Here is a 20,617-nt window from a genome sequence, read left to right on the forward strand (position 1 = left end):
ATATTGCACATCTTGACAGCAGTGAGGATTGTATTTGAGCAATGTTGGAAAAATGTAGAAACACCACGAGATGAAGAAATAATTAAGAAGATACTAGAGTTTTCAGAAATGGACAGACTGACATGAAAAATGAAACAGAAAGAAGATACAGAATATTATCAAACATGGAATCTATTTTACCAGTGGTTGGAAAAAAGAGGTGGAGTTAAAGAACGTAATTATGTATTGTTAAGCAAGTTAAATACCCAGACAACATGATGTGTACTAAGCACTAAGGAATGTAATTAATATAAAAAAAAAAAAGAAAAAGAAAAGAAAAGAAAATGGGACACCATGAGTTTTAGTTTCACTTTAGGTACGAGAGCTGTCTGGATGACTTTGAGCCAATCACTAGTAGGCTGTGAGTTCTAGTTCTGCCTTAGGTATGACAGTCAGCTGGATGACCTTTGGCCAATCACTCTCTCTTAACCCAACACACCTCAAAGGACTGTTGTGGAGAAAAAATAAGGAGGAAGATGTGTTGGATATGTTGGCCACTTTGATTTATTTGTAAAAATAATAAAGGTGAATATATAAATAAAATCTTGCCTGGTATGTTATAGTTTTATGTTTCGGTTTATATATGATGCAATCTTAAGATTGCAAATCTCATGTAAACTTTCTTGAAAACAAGTCTCTGTAAACACAGATAAATTTATTTCTGAGGGAACATTTATAGGGCATCACTGTTTGTTTGTCTACAGGACTTGTCCAGCTGCCTATCTCATATAAACACTCCATTCACAGCAGCTCAACAATCACAACAATTAATATTTGAATACATATTTGTGATCATGAAGATAGATCAAAGGTAACAACACTGCCTACTTAAGGGCAATTTGTTTTACCTAAAAACATCTGTGAACTAATAGCTTTTATTCCTGATATTTACTTCTTGCAAACAACTTTTATTTATTGTTAAAAGAAACCCCATTGGCATACTGATTATCTAATTTATATATCTTTAGAATGGAAATAGTTTTTAAAAATAAATATTTGGCCTACAAATTTATTACATAAAAATGTACCTTTTAATTACAACTTCAGCTTCAGAAAGTTTACTACTACAATAAACTAAAGTCTGGTTGACTTCCCCCATTATAAAAATAAAAAAGACTCTCTCTAATCAATAAAAATTGCACTAATGGAGAAGTCTTAAATGTGAAGCACCTCCAGAGATATTTGAATCTTCCACTTCTCTCTGGATTTTGCTGTCTTATAGATTCAAGATGTTTTTCTTTTATCACTTTAGCTTAGATGTCTCTGCTGTTCATTTATAGCAATAAACTTACAACTATGAGGAAATGTAACTGTAGAACAGGGGCAGGTTTCAAAACCCGTTGCTACTGGTTTGCTCGTGGGCGCTTGCGCGCGACACTTCTGTGCATGCACAGAAGCATCCGGGTGGGTGGGTGGAGCCTCCCGCCTCCACTACCGGTTTGCCTGATCCGGGGTGAACCGGTAGCAATCCATCACTGCCGTAAAGGTTAACATCTTTTGGAATGTTGTAAAAATCTAAAATTCAGCTTAAAAGGAAATGACTATAGAAAAGAATTGAATGTAATTCTCTTGAATCTTGTTCTGATTAAGCTTCATCAAAATTAATCTTTTGAGACTTTACATTCAGTGGATCATCATTCTAAGAAATGACAGTGTGTTGAACTTTTTCATTAACCATACTAGAATGAAAAAGGAAGGAAAAAACTCTCAATTTTAATACTTTAATAGTTTCACAGGAAGAATGAGGGACTTAATAACTGAATGAAAAATTGATGAGGGGGAATTATCTTCCCATGTTATCTATAAAAGGAACGACACAATTTATTTTTATACTGAAATGTTATTAAATGCCTTTGGAACATACTTAGAAGGAGATATTTTGTTGGATACATTTTACTGAGTACCTTACTGACATTTTAATATATATTTTTTGCAATCTTAAAAATATAAATAGGGCTTACTGCACTAATATATTACAGTTTGATCTTGAATGGTATATTATTTATACAGTCTCTCTAGAAAAAATTGTTACAGTCTCCCCTACTTTTAACACCAGTCCAAAAAACTTAGCTTTTTTTAAAAAAAAACTCTGATGTCTGATGGCACATTTTATATCAGTTTTAAAAACTAAGCAGATTTGGACATAAAGGCAACATTTCTTGGAAAGTGAGTAGTTTTTATGTCTGTATGTGTTTTTTTAAGTGGATTACATCCATATTGTGTTCCATTGATTTCTATTTAAGCTGAGTAAGTCTAGATCAGTGTTGCTAACTTTGGCAACTTCTAGACATGTAGACTTCAACTCCCAGAATCTACTGGCTCGGGAATTCTGGGAGTTGAAATCAACATGTCTTTAAGGTTTTGAAGGTGAAAAGGCATGATCTAGATCACTCTAGACCAGGGTGTCAAACTCAAGGCCCAGGGCCGGATTTGGTCCATGGGATGCTTAGATCTGGCCTATGGGGCCGCTCTGGAAACAGCAAAGGACCGGTCCGCGGGGCCTCTGCCAGTGAAAATGGAGCTCACAAGGGCTGCGGGCGGCCATCCTAAGCTCCATTTTCGCTGGCAGAGGGTTGCAGGAGGCCGTCGCAGGCAAAAATGGAGCTTGGGAACCCATTTTCACTGGCAGAGCGCTCAGGCCGCCAAACGCGCCCCTGACACAAGTGACGTTGAGCTGGCCATGCCCACCTTGGCCACACCCACCACAGCCCCCCAAGGTCAAACAAAACCCTCAATGTCAAGCTCTCAATGAAATTGAATTTGGCACCTCTGGTCTAGACCAAATCCACCATATCTAGATGAGAATGTCATGGATACTCTTCAAATAACCAAAAAGAAGTCACCTAGGAAAAGTCCCAGAGTTACTTTAAATTGTCTTATAGTGCAGATGACAATACATTTAAGCCACAAGAAGGCAAATTTTAATTTTAAATAGTAGAAGATATTTCTTAATATTATTAATGGTTTGATAGAACTAATTACCCAGAGAGGCACCAAACTCCCTTTTTCCTGGATATGTTCAAGCAGAGAGGGAACAGCTGTCTTTCAGGGGTGCTTCAACTAGGATTCCTACATTGAGCAGGAGTTGAACATCTTGATATCAATGACCCTTCCAACTCTGTGAGTTGGCTTGCCTCCAGAAGTTGTGGGTTACTGGGGGGTTTTAAGAAGAAATTGGGCAGCTATTTGTCTGAAATGATATAGGGCAGGGGGTTGGAATAGGAGATCTCCAAAGTTCCTTCCAACTCTGTTATTCAAAGTGACAATAAAGTTAATCTAAGGTCTAAGTCTAAGTTTATACATTTACTGTTACTGATTTCAAACTATTGGAGAAATGACTATTCTAGCCTCATACATTAAACAACTGGATATACTATTCAGCTTTACTGCAGGAGAAGTAGTTGAGACATAGGTCAAGAGGAAATCTACCCACACATCTGAGAGGAATAAAAGCTAATTGTCCAATTGGAGCTTACGTAAGTTTAGTTGCATTCTGTTTGAAAGATACCACAATTGCGTAACTGCTTTAGCAAAAAAAATTATCTATCTGTCTGTCCCACCCACCCACCCACCCACCCACCCATCCTGCTCCAGTTCTGGCAAAGATAGCAAATATATATTTTAGAAGCATAGTTACTGAAAGGGCAAAAATAAAGCTTGAAATGTCACCATATATGAATCAAATGTGCAAATACTATAAGCTAATTAAGTTTTAGAAGAGCATGTAGAATTTATAATATCCTATCACTGGAAAATATGACTGACTGGTTTACAGCTCCTAATCATGTAGAAATAAGGTTATGTTATGGGCAATGTGTAGTAAGCACAGTATGTATTTACAAACGGTCAACTCTATGTTTATGATAGCTCTGAAGAACTACTTCACTAATAAATCATCCACTGAACTATATTTTTAACATATAATGCAATGGAAATAACTATGTCATCGAATGATTCCAGCAGCAAATACAATGAGATTGGATATTAGAGTAAATTATTTATATGATGCTTCAGTAGATTAACTATAAGATGTGATTTTTAAAAATGTATTTGTTCTAATGTAGCTTGTTTTTTTGTTCATTGTGTGGTTTTTGATGTTTTGCTCAACTGACCTATGTTTTTCAGTCCAGACAAATTTGTAATCTGAATGAGACATTTCCAACAGTGACATATGATATTATGGAAGCTGATGTTCAGCACATAAGGAAGGCATCAAACCAGAGAAAACTGATCTAAACATGTATTCAAGGCAGCAAACATACCTAATACTCCTTCCTCCTCCTATTTTCCTGACTACAATTACCCTGTTAGGTGGGTTGGGTGGAAAGAGAGAGTAACTGGCCCAGGTCACCCTGCTGGCTTCCAAGCCTAAGGTGGGACTGGAACTCATAGTCTCCAGGTGTTTGGCCCAAAATCACCCAGCCTGCTTTCATGCCTCTGATGGGACTGGAACTCACCATCTCATTGTTTCTAGTCTGGTGCTAGAAGTTAAGGAGAAGAAATACAGGTCTATACTCTGTTTCTTTTCAGAGTAGAGCTAATAGTTCACCTACATTTCTAGAAACCCAGAAAATTGTGATCTGTGAGCTATGAAATTACATCAAAGATTCAAAAAAATGACAAATGACACATAAATCAGTAGAACTGTTAAAATGTGCATAATGATTGAATTCACAAAATAAACAAATCTCTAAATTATAATTCACAAACTGCAATGATTCTCAAAATAAAGTAGGTTAAAGCTAAATCAAAACATTATGATTTAGTAATACATGAACACAATCTACTTATTGTATTAAATATTTGGATGGAGGAAAAGTATTTGGTGGCAATGGATTAATTTACTGCAAAATATTATGTAAACTATCTAAAATATTAATATAAACATATTACAAAGATGTAAAATTCTGAGAAATAGCTTGTGCAATGTGTATCTTGATAAACCTTGGATGCATTTCATTCTTGCATTACGCTGTGCTAATGAAAGGCATTACACTGGGAAGTTAAAAGTGACTTCAGACATCAACATTCTTAAGATATCAAGAATAACAGTGAGACAAACCCAGAAATAGTACAGTATGTTTTCCGAGACAGGATTTACAAAGAGACAGAGAAAAGCAGAAAACATTAGACCACCAAATAAGAACCATGGACAGCACCAAATTCAGTTTAAGAAAATTAAGTTCTCTATTTAGACACCCCAGCACGGATCTCATAGTGTGGAGATGAAGAGATATTGTTGAACCTCCATAGAGTTCTCCAGCTTTGGAGTCATTTTAAAGCAGTATTTCTTAATCTTGGCAACTCTTAAGATATATGGAATTTTGGGAGTTGAAGTCCCAGAGTCCTTAGAGTTTCTCTTCTATAGACTCTAAATTTATAGACTTATCCAAATTTAAAATCATCTTAAAGCATTTGCTCAGTTCCCAGAATTTCTTAGCCAGCCTTGCTCTGAAAAACTGTAGGGATTCTGGGTGTTGAAATCCATACATCTTAAAGTTGCCAAGGTTGAGAAACTCTGTCTTAAAAATTGCTCTTATAAGGTCCATCCCATTTAGCTCTCCTCTCTGAAACCATGAGAGGTACATACAAGGGCAGCCACTAAACATCCATTAAAGTATTCAGTGAAAAAGATACAAATTTGAAAAAGGAAATTCACATGCTGGGAGAACAGGTTTGACCTCAAACCAAAGCTCAACAGAAACTCAGAAACCAATCTAGTGAGAGAATTGCTGATTTAGCAACTTTCTTGGGTCATTTGCTTCTGCAATGGGCAATGAGCTGTGATTCAGCAAAACTTCAGAGTGAAATACTTGAGGTAATATTTCAGAAAGCAGGCAGGAGAGTCACACTTCTGATTCCCTTAAAAATGAAGCAATTATTTTATTTTGATTACTGAAAAGTTACATGCGATGTTGGCTGCCTTCATGCAGGATGATAAACAATCGTTTGTTAACTTTAGTTTGTCTGAAACAAATATTGGTTTAGCATGAAACAAAAATCTAGCCAGAATTCCTACAGTTTTTCAGAGCAATTAAAAGCCTGACTGCCATTTCCTTCCAATGAGGAGAAAAGGTAGGCCTAAACCACTGCAAGGAAGTACTACAATAGTCCTCAACTTATGACTACAGTTGGGAGCAAAATTTCTGTTGCTAAGCAAGATGGTTGTTAAATGAATCACATTCAATTTTATGAACTTTTTGGCTGTTCAGTAAATCATTGTGATGGTTAAGTGAATCAAATGATTGGTAAATGAATTTAGCTTCCCATGTTGATGTTGCTTGCCTGAAGCCAGCTGGGAAGGTCTCAAATGGCAATCACATGGCCCAGGGATGCTGCAACCATCACAATTACATGTCCAAATTTTGATCATGTGACCATGGGGATGCTGCAACTGTTGTCAGTGCTAGGACCAGTTATAAGTTGCTTTTTCTTTTTTTTAGTGCTGTTGTAACTTTGGTCACTAAATCTATGGATGTAAGTTGAGGACTAGCTGTACAGTATTACTGTTACTTGGAATAGAGCAGAATACAGAACAACAGAGTTGGAAGGGACCTTGGAGGTCTTCTAGTCCATCCCCTGCTGAGGCAGGAAACCCTACACCATTTCACACAAATCATTGTCCAATCTCTTCTTAAAAACTTTCAATGTTGGAACATTCACAACTTCTGGAGGCAAGTCATTCCACTGATTAATTGTTTTAACTCTCAGGAAATTTCTCCTTAGTTCTAAGTTGGTTCTCTTCTTGATTAGTTTCCATCCATTGCTTCTTGTTCTGTCTTCAGCTGCTTTGGAGAATTGCTTGACTCCCTCTTCTTTGGGGCAGCCCCTTAGATATTGGAGCACTGCTGTCATGTCACCCCTGGTCCTTCTTTTCATTAAACTAGCCATACCCAGTTCCTGCAACCATTCTTTATATATTTTAGCCTCCAGTCCCCTAATCATCTTTGTTGCTCTTCTCTGCACTCTTTCTAGACTCTCAGCATCTTTTTTACATTGTGATGACCAAAGCTGGATGCAGTTTTCCAAGTGTGGTCTTACAGATTGAAAGTGCCCGTAAAGTATTCTGGGACTGAGAAGTTACAGTCCAGGTGCATCATAAAGCATTCTTCATCCTGGTACAGCTTTGCTAAAACAACTTGGGATAGAGCTTTCTTTATTGACTGTTTGCAAATAGTGCTAATCTTTTTGGCATGTTGTTAATATTGGCTTAACTTCTAGGAAGAAACAAACTTAGGAGCCCTTGATTGTCCTTCCTCCATAGAATTTTACTGTGTCTCTTTGGCGAGAGCTTCACAGGCTTACTAATCAGCAAACCCCAGTCAAATATTTTAGGTGACCACTATTGCCAAGTTTTTCAGACTTGGCAACTTGAAGATGTGTGGATTTCAACTCCCAGAATTCCCAAGCCAGCTATTCACTTGCACACAGACATTTTTTTGTTACTAGAGACTTACTCTTGATCATGGATTCTGGATTTCTTTTTTAACAAGTTCCATGACCCCAAAAAGTTGAAGGCTTAGCTTCAGTAGAATTAGCACTAGGTTTAGGAACTATTAACTAAAGCAGTGTTTTTCAAACTTGGAATGTTTAAAATGTGTGGACTTCAACTGCTGATTGGGAGATTCTGGGAGTTTAAGTCTATCAAAATCTTCATAAATGACTTAGATGAGAGAATAGAAGGGGAACTTGCTAAATTTGCAAATGATACTAATCTGGCAGGAATAGCTAACACCCTAGAAGATAGGCTCAAGATCCAAATGGATCTTGACAGACTTGAACACTGGGCCCTATCTAACAAAATGAAATTCAATGCAGAGAAAAGTAAAGTCTTACACCTAGGCAAGAAAAATCAAAAGTATACATATAGACTGGGTGAAACAAGGCTTAATAGCAGTAACTATGAAAGGGAATTTTGGGAGTTTTAGTGGACAACCAGCTAAATATGAGCCAGCAGTGAGCAGCGGCAGCCAAAAAGGCCAGTGCAATCCTAAAATGCATTAACAGAGGGATCCAATCAAGATCAAGTGAGATACTAATATCACTCTATAAAGCCTTAGTTAGACCGCACCTAGAATACTGCATCCAGTTTTGGTCACCACACTATAAAAAAGATGTTGAGATTCTAGAAAGAGTGTAGAGAAGAGCAACAAGGATGATTAGGGAACTGGAAGCTAAAACATACAATGAACGGTTGCAGGAACTGGGCATGGCTAGTCTAGTGAAGAGAAGGACCAGGGGAGACATGATAGCAGTCTTCCAATATTTGAGGGGTTGCTACAGAGACGAGTGGGTCAAGCTATTTTCCAAGGCATCTGAAGGCCAAACAAGGAATTATGGATGGAAACTGATCAAGGAGAGAGTCAACCTAGAAATAAAGAGAAATTTCCTGACAGTGAGAACAAGCAACCAATGGAACAGAAGTTGCCTTCGGAGGTTGTGGGAGCTTCATTACTGGAGGCTTTCAAGAAGAGACTGGGCTGCCATTTGTCAGAAATGGTGTAGGGTCTCCTGCTTGGGCGGGGTGTGTGTGTGTTGGACTAGATGACCCACAAGGTCCCTTCCAACTCTGTCAATCTGTAAATTGCTAAACCTTGTTTTAGTGTACATCACACACTCTTTTCTGCGCACTGGAAGTTTAGAGTAGGACCTTGCAAGATCTGGAGTCAAAGAGCAGCCATGTTTGCCAAGGAAAAGAGATAGCTGCTTTAAAGTTCTTCTGACAGACCAGTGGTGAGATTCAGCCGGTTCTGTCCAGTTCGTGTGAACCGGTAGCACCAACTGTGGTAGGCCCCATCCACCCACCCGGAAGTAATGCCATCATATTTAGCTATGTTTTGGAGGTCGTGTACATGCAGGGAAGACGCATGTGTGAGCAAAGGGCATGCACAGAAGGCCGAGCATGTGCAGTAAGTGGTGCGGGCGAGTAAAGCGAGCGCGTGCGCACATGCGTGCACATTTGCGAACCAGTAGGGAAGGAAGTGAATCCCACCTCTGGGCAATGCTCATCCACATATGTTCTGAATCATGTTTTGCCCTTTGACTCAGCATTTTGGTTCAGCCATGTTTTCAAGGGTTTTTAAAGCTTCATCTATGTTTTTGAGATCTATGTCACCCTGCTGAGTGATTTAGATTGAGTAGTTGAGACAATGAAAGTCATCAACAGTTACAGAATTCCCACTCCCCTGCATTGGATGGGTAATGAAATGTCTACAAGAAAACAACCAAGTTCAGAGAACAGTAAGGCCCACACAGTTCAACTCTGAACTACAAACATTCTCTTCTACTGTTATTTCTTGTAAGATGGATGTTATATAAATTTCATAAATAAATAAATATGGGAGAGATAGGCACAACTAAACCTTAATTGCTTATAAAACTTTTTCATTTAAGGATGTCAGAGGAAATTCTATCCAAAGCCGCAATTTCTGCAATGCTTCTTGAGAAGTAACTCTTACTTCATTAGGTTTATTTTCAAAGAAACATGTGTAGGATTGCAATTTTACCACTATAAAAAGAGAGGGAGAGAGAGAGAGAGAGAGAGAGAGGGAGGGAGGGAGGGAGAGAGAGAGAGAGAGAGAGAGAGAGAGAGAGAGAGAGAGAGAGAGAGAGAGAGAGAGAGAGAGAGAGAGAGAGAAAGCGATTCTTTACATAAAAATAACAGTACCAGTCAGGAAAATTTTATTTTGCTTGTTGGAGATCAGCTCAGCTGCAGAACTGGGTAATTGGTGATATTTTGTTAACATATGAAAAATTCATAGTGAGGCAGAACTCTTCAGAAGGCACAATAAAATTATTTGCTTATCAAGCCTGGGCAAAATGTATTAATGTCGTAAATGTTTCTTGAGATGTTTTGGATGACAGCTAATTCACAAAGCTTTTTAGCATAAGATGGAAGACCCATTAACTAGCAGGAAAGATGCTATAAAGATCCAGTAACACTTCTCATTTATTGTCAGCTGCAAATGATTCCTTTTAAATTCACATCTTATCTTTATTTGTGGAAAGCATCAGTTTCAACTGATAAATAAAATACCCCTTTAAAAGAAAAAGGACAAAGGAAGTTTGGGAAGGGACAACCTGAGAAAAGTCCCTTTTTTTAATTAGAAAAGTTGGTCAAACTATTTTTGTTTCAATGTAATGTCACCCTGAGAAGGTGGACTGTCCTTTTGTGGCATTTCAGATAACGCTGCATCTAATAAAGAGTCAAACCATCTGCTTTCCCCACCTATCTTTAAACTTAGCCACATGCTTGGAGGGGGAGGAAATATAAATTGCAACTCTCAGCATACTGAGCCAGAGGAAAACTATTTTAAGAATTAATTTGCATCTGGGGACATCTGTTTAAACTAGTCTCTTGTGACATCCTATCCTGTAAGTTAAAACACAGTGTTAAAGTCTCTTTTGGTTGCAGTGAATTGCTTTGGATGTAACATTAAACTATAGATTAGCAGTAAAGATAGCAAGAATTATCTGCAGAGCCTGTTATTAGATGTGTGTTTAACACCTTGCGATATTTCTGTAGAAAAGAATTGAGAATATATAAAGATAAAGGTTTTCCTGTCCAGTCGTGTCCCACTCTGATGAGTGTGATGCTCATCTCCGTTTCTTGGCCGGGAGAGCCAGTATAGTCCAAAGACATTTCCGGGGTCACGTGGTCAGTATGACTACATGCTGAGGTGCACAGAACTCTTGATACTTTCTCACCAAAGGTACCTATTTATCTACTCGCATTTGCATGCTTTTGAACTGCTAGATGGGTAGGAGCTAGGGCAAGGAAGGGGAACTCACCCCATTGCGCAGTGCTTAGGTCTCGAACCTGGATTGTCAGCTTTCCAGCTGAGAATCTTAGCCTCTTTAACCACTTTAACCACTTTAACCACATCATGTTCCCTGAGAATATATACACATATTTAAAATTAACTGTAGCCTGGTCTGGCATCTAAACCTGAACACATTCTGCTGGATTTTCACTAGAATAAGTTCAAGCAAGGCCAGAAACTATTACTGTAGTAATCTGACTTATTACAAGAAAGTGTCCTTAAATACTTTAGAGTTTCAAAGCATACTTTTGTAAAATGGTAGTGGGAACTTCCAATCTCTTCCTCATGGCCATGCATATGTAGAAAAAGAGAAGATAATTCAGATTACTAGGTGCAGGGTAGGTTTAAATTGTGTTAACTCCTGGTGGAATTTGATATTTGAATCTGAAGCAAATGGGCTCTCTATATTCTTTATTTCTCACAGGAGGATCTGCAAATAGGATAAAGAGTGAAGGAGTTAAAAAGCACCTGTGAAATTTTTGTAGGTTTTATCAGGATCTGAGAGGTCTTAAGCAGTCTTTCCATCTGTCATGCCTTCCTACCTGTACTCTATTAGCTTGACAAAGTGACTTGTTACTTTACCAGGATGAAAACTGGTTTCTATTGAGAAGAAAACTCATTTTATGAACTGGACCAGGAAAAAGCTATCCATTTACAGATAAAATTCAGGAAGTGACTGGAGTAGATTTTTTTTTTTAGTGATCTTGCTTCTGTGCACTTATTATCTGGCACAAAAATATTTATATACTTGAAGTTTTTCTTGATAAGGGGATAAAGAAAAAAGAGGAGAGACTAACAGGATATACAGTATATATATTTTGAGTATTCTGCAACTACAGGAAACAAGGCCAGAAGCAAAAAGAAAGTAACAATCTCACTAGGGACACAGCACCTGGGATATTCTGCAGCAATTTCTACATAACACTAACTAGATTTGACCTCCATATTTCCACAGATTTTCTCAATTGAAGATGCTAACCTGGATAAGATTTGGGACTGAGCTCTGGAGCCCCACATCACAAGATACACAGGAGCACCCCCAAATACAGCAAAATTCCCTGAAGAAAGGGAAGCAGCAATCACTATATAAATGTATACAAAGCACGGTTCCCAAAAAACTATTATCCAAAGTCTAAAATTCTCTACTAGCTGCGCTGTGAATAAAGGCAATCATATTAAGTCTTGTACAAAGGTGAAGAAGCTAAAAAAAAAAAAAAGGCAGCTGGATCAAATCTGCTTGGGTTAAGACAAACCTGGTAAAGGGAGATAATTAGCCATTGCAAGCAAGTTAGACACCATAAACTGGGTTAATTTCTCACCTGGTGTCTACTGGAAAATCCCAAACATCCAGCAAGCTCTCTCACACACAAAGACACACATGAACAGAGTCATAGTATAAATCATTGGAAACTGCAAAATTCATGCACAAGTATTTATATTCAGTGACAGCTGACAGTCAACATCCTGCTTGGGATGACTCATTTTAGAATGTTAATTACATATTGTCGGCAATGAAAAGGGAAGGAAGCCAGCCAACGAAGAGGTATAAAATGCATTTAAAATTATCTCCCTATACTCCCCCCAAAAAAAGAAAAAAAAAAGAGAGAGAACGAGAGAGAGAAAGTCCATTACCTGTTCCTGCTGATGGACTGATTTTCCTGATGCAGTTTGCTCCTTAGCTGTAGTCATGTTCACCTACTTGGACCCACTGCAGTGAGAAACGGGATTTCACAAGTCTTGTGTATGCGTGTGTATGTAGGTATGGGTCTGCTTCTGCTGATGTGCATGAGAGGCAGAGAAAAAGGAGAGTGAGCGTGCAACTGTGGAAGTGTTTCACACCACCCCAGCTAAAGAAATACGGATGAGTAGCTAGCCCATCACTTAATCACCGGTGAAGCATCAACCAGCACAAATTTATTGCCATAAAAATACACAGCAACAACCCCTTAATCTCCTGCCTCTATCTGAATGGTCTCTCTCACGCTTGCATTCTTTTTTCTCCCTCTTTCTGCCTCTCCAAATTAAACAAGAAGAGTGAAAGAGGAAAACCAAAGATGCTGAGAGGACTCCTTCAATTAACAGCCTCCGCAACCCCACCACAAAACAGTAAATGCTTGGCAACCAGGAACCGGCAGCTCAGAGCTGGCAGATCGCTACTTCGCTCTCCCTCCCTCCCTCCCTCCCTCTCTCTCTCTTTCTCTCTCTTTGCCTCCCCCCACCCACCCCACCTTGACAGCCAGTTGAGGACTGGAGCAGCGCATGCTCCAAACAGCATTGTAGGAGATGTGCAGAGCAGAGCTCAGCACTGAATGTAAATTCCCAGCCTTTGCAAGAAAGAATTAATGGCAACTTTTAATTGCTAAACAGTCACCTTGGATGAATAGCTGCCAGTTATGTTCGCTCCCTTAATCCCTGGGCTTCCTAACACAACATTGCCAGCTATGCTGTGGCATTCTCCATGGGGTCACTGCTAGGCTGCTTTCAGCTGACCCTCTTTTCTTGGGACCTGTGTGAGACGTGTGTCTTACAAATGAGAGTGTTCAGGGAGAGTGTTCAAAGAAGGCTAGAGCATGTTAAAATCTCTATCTGAATCTCTCTTACCACAGTGACATTTCCAACGGTTTTCTTGAATTGGGCTATCAGATCTAAGCTGCAAAACTCTGGAGGACAGAGAAATAGCTAGCGATAGCAGACACAGGTTCTACTGTCAATTGTGACCACTTTAAAATGTACATATTTCAATTCCCAGAATTCCCAGGCCAACATACTGTCGGGGGAATTCTGGGAGTTGAAGACCACACTTCTCCAAGCTGCCACGGTTGAGAAATGCTGAATATGAATCTCTCTCTGCTATCGCTAGCTATTTCTGTATTGCAACCACTGATTGTTTGAATTTTTGGCACCCCAATCCTGATATGCCGGTCCATATGACAACCATATTGTGCACCAAGATACAGTTCAGCTTTGTAATGGGCCTCAGCTGCTAGGAACTGAAATTTAATACATTTGGAAAGCGCTAGGATGCAGAAGGATCAATCAGAAAAGAATCAAAGGAAGAAAGACGTATGTATTTCAAAAGTTTGGTAGCAAAACAATTCCCAGCTACACTCATAAAATGTGTCCAGAATTCAAATGATCTTGTTCTGCACTCACAGTTATTCAGAGTTTTCATGAAATGTTTAAGGAAGCACTGAAAATAAGCATGCATTAAGAAGGGAACATAGTTATTCTTCTACAATACCAGTAATAAAGGAAATGGTTGAATGGAAATCTTCTGGAATTTAGCAATAGCAATATCACTTAGACTTATATATTGCTCCACAGTTCTTTATAGCAACTCTCTGGGCCTTTATAGAGTCAGCATATTGCCCCCAACAATCTGGGTCCTCATTTTACCGACCTTGGAAAGATGAAAGGTTGAGTCAACCTTGAGCCGGTCAGGATTGAACTCCAGGCTATGGGCAGAGTTAGCCTGCAATACTGCATTCTAAACATTGTGCCACCACAGCTTTTAAATTAAAGTCACATCTTAGCTTCTGAATCAGTTTTCAGCAGCAAGGCAGAGCCTGGAGTTTGCAAAGAGTTAAAGTGAAATATTAATATGGAATTTTCTTGTTCAGAAACTAAACACAGGAAATCATGTCTCCAAACTATATTTAGTATTCCACTCCAAAATGGTTTGTCATTTAGAATCACTTTGTGATATGGGAAATCTATAGATTTAATGATAAATAAATAAATTTTATAAAATGGGAAACACCTTTGGTAGATGCCATAGTTTACTCAAAATCTATTAGTCCACAGACACCTCCCAATTAATTTTCCCACTTAAAAAAATTCTTTTAAGCATCTTTGTGCATTGATGCAGCACTGCTTGGGAACTGTAGTTCTGTGAGAATGGCATGTTGCCATGGGCAACGGGCATCAAAAGTGGTACCCTCCCATCAGGCAAATGATAACTGCTCTATCCTGGGATTAAGTAGTTTACATCTCTATACGGTACTCTGGGTCAGTGGTAGTGTAGACTTCCAGTATGGATGAGAATCATTCCAGTATGGTGATCACCTTCTGAAGATTATGCTCTGAATGATGGTAATGGTTGTGTGGAGTGAGGTCTGAAGAGGCCTGGAGGAAATTATAACTTGCATTGTAGAATTCTTGTGAGCCAGTACATGAGAACACGCCATAAATGTATGTTATGACTTATTATTGGGTCATGAATCCAACCACTCACAGCTGTAAACCATGGAATATGTCCTATTATACTGTGTGAAGTCAATCAATTTTTTTAAAAGTGTGACAAATAAACTGACCACAGCTTAGCTTGATAGATGAAGCCCATGATCTGGACTGTTTTCAAATTAGGTGTTTGATGTTTATAAACCAAAATTCATAATCTTCTGTCAAATTAATCTTTTCATCTCAGTAAAAGGCAGATATTATCTGTCTAGTCATCTATATCCATCCATCCATCCATCCATCCATCCAAGACTCATAATATCTGTAAGGTATAAACTAGCATAGTTTTCAATCAGTAAAAAAAAAAAAATACAAAATCACACTTCAAAACAAGAGATAGATGGAAACCAAGCCTCACATACTGTACATGTAATAAAATTTCTTATGTATGATGCATTTGATTATTGCTATATGAAGGACTTTCTCCACATTGTAATCTAGTTTTCTCTGAATAGAGTGCCTTGTTTGTATAAAAATTAGTGTAATTTTAATTTCATTACCTTGTGCAGACTACTCTGTTGGTATCAATATTAACATTAATATCAACAGAGGATTTTAACAATGATTTTGTAGTGTTTCAAAATGATATTTACATTAATAAAATGTTGGAAATTTCAACCTAATTTCATGATACTCGTAAATATCTTGTTTATTCCATTTCTTCATTTTTTCCGTTTTGCCTTCCCCTTCTTAAAATGGTTTTCCTTTTCTTAAAACAGTCAACAAAAATAATTTAAAAATGAAATTTTTAAATACAGTCGTCCCTAGAATTTCCTCATTGTTGCTTTCTAAATTTATTTCAATGAAGTTTAATTATCAGGAGGAAATTTAGAAATGGTACTAAGTTAGTCTGCAAGTGTACAAAGAACACATTTGTTCTGGCTAAACCAGCGACAAGTGGTACATCTGCTATTGTTTATGTAATTTGTTCTGCATTATAGGTGATTTCATTTCTCAAGAATTCAGCCTGTGTTGTAATAGCCCCACGCAATGGAAAAGTCACTCAATAAGTGGTGTGAGGCACATCACACAAAAGAAGAGTGAGATTTTGAAAAGGGTGAACAGAAGCTTAATAGTTTTTACAGAAATGATTTAGTATATATTCCTTGGATGTAGGACAGCAGTGAGGAATCCACGGCTTTAAATTTCTGCTGAAAGAAGTATGTACTGTAGCCAGTATGGATAATGGTGAGGCTGATTGGGAGTTTTCAGTTTCTGAGATGATATAAGTAACTTCTGTTTTATTCTTGAATAAGTCAAGAACCTTTATACCATTAGAAGGATATACTTCACTAAATAACCGTGTTTCTTTCCTTCCTTCCTTCCTTCCCTCCCTCCCTCTTTTCTTTTTCACTTTCTCTTTTCTCTTTCTTTTCTCTTTCTTTGTTCTCTGTCTCTGCCCTTTTCTCTCTATCCTCTTTTTCATCTCTCTCTCTTTTTTCTTCTTCTTTCCCTCCCTCCCTTTGCTATCCTCTTTTTTATTCTACTAAATGCTAGGCCTGAAGACTTTGTCTCATGAAGTACCATTTTAAAGAAGGTCAAGGAGCCTCCATTAAAAAGTCAATCTGTGACTTACCTGTTATTTCCCATTTATCACAATAGCAACCAAACTCTCTATCCGCCACCTCATGAACAGGATAACAGCATAGCTTTGATCCAAAGAGGAAGACTCTTATGTCTAAATATCCTCCTTAAAGCTCATAAAACAGGGCAGTCTAACTACCGTATTTTTCAGAGTATAAGATGCTACGGACTATACGATGCACCTACTTTTTTTGGTGAGGAAAACAAGAAAAAGAAATCTGCCTCTGCCTCCCAGCAATTTTGCCTCCTTGCAGCAAACAGCAAACAGCCTGTTTTACTTTCATTTTCGTTTTCAGCATAGCTTGATTAGCACAAAAAAACAACAAAACCCTGCTCCCAGGAATTTACCTCCTTGCAGCAAGCAGCAGAGGCCTGCGCAAAACAGCTGAGAGTATGCTAATTAGGCTGTGCTGAAGTTGAAACGAGCTGTTTCTTCTTGCTGCTTGCTGCAAGGAGGTAAACTGTTGGGAGGCAGAGGCCAAAGGGTGGGGGCCAGTGAGTGGGCGGGGCTACATTCAGTGTATAAGGCACACCTAAATTTTCACCCCCTTATACTCCGAAAAATACATTATGTAGCTACCCATACTGGTAGCCCAATTTGTTTAGCAACTGTTCGAAGTTACAATGGCCCTGAAAAAAGTGACTTATGACTTTACATCTTCACATTTACAACCGTTGCAGCATCCGCACAGTAACATGATCAGAATTAGGCTGTTGAGCAATTGGCCTGTAATTACAAAGGCTGCAGAATCTCAGGGTCATGCGATGGCCATCTGCAACCCTCCCAGCTGGCTTCTGAAAAGCAAAGTCAGACTAAGACAAGCAAAGTAAGGATTCTCTTAATGGCTGCATGATTCACTTAATGACTACAGAGGCTTACTTAACAACTGTGGCAAAAAGGAGTTATAAAATCGGGTGAAATTCACTTAGCAACCACTTTGCCTAGCAATAGAAATGTTGGTCCCAGTGGTTGTAAGTTGAGGACTACCTGTATATCTACCCATAACTGTCCACCATTAGACTCCCAATACCGACCTATCCATCATCCACATCTAGCAAGCATCACTAGCAAGCATTCTAAATAGTCTTGATCAGGGGTGAAATCTAAAATTCGTTACTACCGGTTCTGGGGCGTGACTTGGTGGGGGGGGTAATGTGACTGAGTGGGCGTGGCCAACTTTTTTTTTTTTACTTTTAAAAGCATTTTTCCGTGGAAGAGGTTGCAGAAAAAAAAGCTTTTAGAAGCCTCTGACAATCAGGCAACTCAGCTGGGATCGTCAGAGGCTTTTAAAGGCATTATTTCCTTACAACCTCTTTGGCCGAAGAGCTTACAGAAAAAAATGCTCTTAAAAGCCTCTGACGATCCCAGCTGAGCCGCGCAATCATCAGAGGCTTTTTTTTACTTTTAAAAGCATTTTTTCGGCCGAGGAGGTTGTAGGAAAAATGCTTTTAAAAGTAAAAAAAAAAACAGCCTCTGATGAACGTGCAGCTCAGCTGGGCATGGGAGAGGGGGGGCATGCAGGGATTTTTGCTACCAGTTCTCCGAACCACCCACTGCCATTGCTACCAGATCGGACGATCCGGTCTGAACCGGGAGCATTTTACCCCTGGTCTTGATGCCTTGTGTGAAGCTGTTGATCCTCTGTAGCCCATCCACAAAAACATTGATGCCAAGTATAAGTGACTTCCCTTCTTTATAATTAACTTAAGTGACAAAAAGCGATCCAGTCACTCTCACGCCCCTCCCCCCATCAACCTCTCCCTCTATTGTTTTCCCGTTAACAATTTCCCATCAAAACACAAGACTACAATTGGCTGCCTTTCTATGATGGGTTCATTCATAGCAGTGGTAGGTTTCAAAATTTTTTACTACCGGTTCTGTGGGTGTGTCTTGGTGGGCATGGCATTGCTTGGTGGGCATGGCTTGGTGGGCATGCAGGGGAAGGATACTGTAAAATCTTCATTCCCATTTCACTCCAGGGGAAGGATACTGCAAAATCCCCATTTCCTCCCAATCAGCTGGGACTTGGGAGGCAGAGAATAGATGGGGGTGGGACCAGTCAGAATTTTTACTACCGGTTCTCCAGAACTGGTCAGAACCTGCTGAAACCCACCTCTGATTCAGAGCCATCTGTCCTAGGTCAATGCTGTGATCTATATATAGAAACAGAATGGGAAGATGGGCGATGCAAACCCCAACACAATTTTACTTTCTCTACATTATTTTTAGTCCCCGTTGTTTCCCCAGCAATTCTAACATCTGTTTCCACTTTTCAATCTAGAAACCCACCTGTGCCAAAGACTGCAACTCATCTCCATCTAATTAATGCAGAATGAAAAAAGACATTAGTGGGAATTAACCCACAGCATTAAGTGAACTAGTTCCTCCTGCTGTTGCTCCAGGGAATGGAGATTAGCCCTTTAACAGTTTGTTAACAGCGTTTCTCAATCTTGAGAACTTTGAGGCATGTGGACTTCAACTCCCAGAATTCCCCAGCCAGCTACGGCTGTGGAGAAACACTGGTATAATACTTGTTCCATTTTATTTCTTCCATTCTTATTTTAAGAGGTTTTGGATTTCTCCAATACTTTAAAGAGCCTCTTTTATATGTTCAGGGAAAAAAGAATTATTCCGGGTACTCTCTGGGATTGTCATTTGTTACCTTCTTAATTTTAAAAACCACAACTAATTTTTTTTTAACGTCTACTGACAAATTCCTTTCCAAACTTCTTATTCATGTTGTTCTCAGATGGACTTGGTTGCGTACCTTTTTCTCTAACTTCTGGGAACAAATTGTTCCCACAAAAACACAATATAGCTGACATTATTGATTCAAAATCTCAATACGTTTCCTCAAAAATATCTTTGAACACTTTCATAAATTCTCTTGTTATAACTCCAATGTCAACAACAGTTTTTCTTTCCCCCCCAAAAAATCATTTATTCCTTAAAATTAATTTCAAAATCTTAATCTTCAAAAATCCAATTTTTATTTATTCATATTTCACATTTTTAAACCACCAATTTCCCTCAAAGAGGGGCTATGGCTTGTGTACAATAAAATATAATTGCTAAAACAATGTATAAAAATTAACATTAAAATTAAATTAGGATTAAAATCCTTAAAATTATAGAAGAATGATAATCAAAAGGGGGAAAAAAGACAATGACCATTTAATGTTGGGTTATTACAGGCAGGGAGGTTTCTCTCTCTCTCTTTTTTTTTTTATTGAAAAGTTTTACAAAAAAGAAATACAAAAATTTTTCCCCACCCCTGTTCCCCCCACCCTTTCCCGCCCTTCATCCCACCCTCCCCCTCAGACTTCCCAGAGCAAAATACAAGGTATTTCATTTAATCAACCGTAAACTAGATTAATCTACTTATCCTCAAAGTACTAACTTCCCCCCCCCCCGAAACCTTAACTGCACTATAGATAACCTAATACTTCTAATACTAACATTCATTCATAAGCTATTTGATATTTTCTTGTCTGCTACTTATTTTGAATATAATCAATCCATCTTCTCCGTTCCGATACGTATCTTTCTTGCGTATGGTCCTTCAAGTATGCTGAGATTTTCGCCATTTCTGCTAGGTTTGTTACTTTGAATATCCACTCTTCAATAGTAGGCAAAGAGTCCTTCTTCCAGTATTGAGCTACCAGCAGCCTAGCTGCTGATATTAAGTTCAAAATCAATTTAGTCTCTGAAACTGTACAATCCATAGTTATGTCCTCTTTGCCGAAGGTTAAGCTATTGGGGGCTTCTGTCACCTCTAGGATGTGGAGGTAGGATGTTCCACAAAGAAGCTCTATGCCTAGACCCCACCAATTCTTTAACTGGCATGTTCTTCAGCATACCTTCCCTGCCTGATCAAGAGAGACAGGCTGATGAGACTGAGCAAAGTCAGTTTTGTAGATAATCTGATTCT

The 20,617-nt window shown here is 38.6% G+C and overlaps 1 protein-coding gene across 4 annotated transcripts in view; it reads right to left on the reverse strand.

The window, feature by feature from the left end:
* Nucleotides 1-20,617, reverse strand: part of DPP6 (dipeptidyl peptidase like 6) — a 545,144-nt gene that overhangs the window by 268,199 nt on the left and 256,328 nt on the right. Inside the window, exon 1 of one of the 4 annotated variants that reach the window (XM_034401659.3) lies at nt 12,495-13,009. The exons of the other annotated variants lie outside the window; for them this stretch is intronic. Coding sequence (XP_034257550.1) covers nt 12,495-12,551 — 57 coding nt within the window. The 5' untranslated portion in view covers nt 12,552-13,009. Of the gene's footprint in view, nt 1-12,494; nt 13,010-20,617 lie in introns of those variants that run through there. 4 annotated transcript variants of the gene reach the window in all.

This window comes from Pantherophis guttatus, chromosome 4 (genome assembly GCF_059756535.1).
Source record: "Pantherophis guttatus breed Tessera chromosome 4, ASM5975653v1, whole genome shotgun sequence".
NCBI classification, from domain to species: domain Eukaryota; kingdom Metazoa; phylum Chordata; class Lepidosauria; order Squamata; family Colubridae; genus Pantherophis; species Pantherophis guttatus.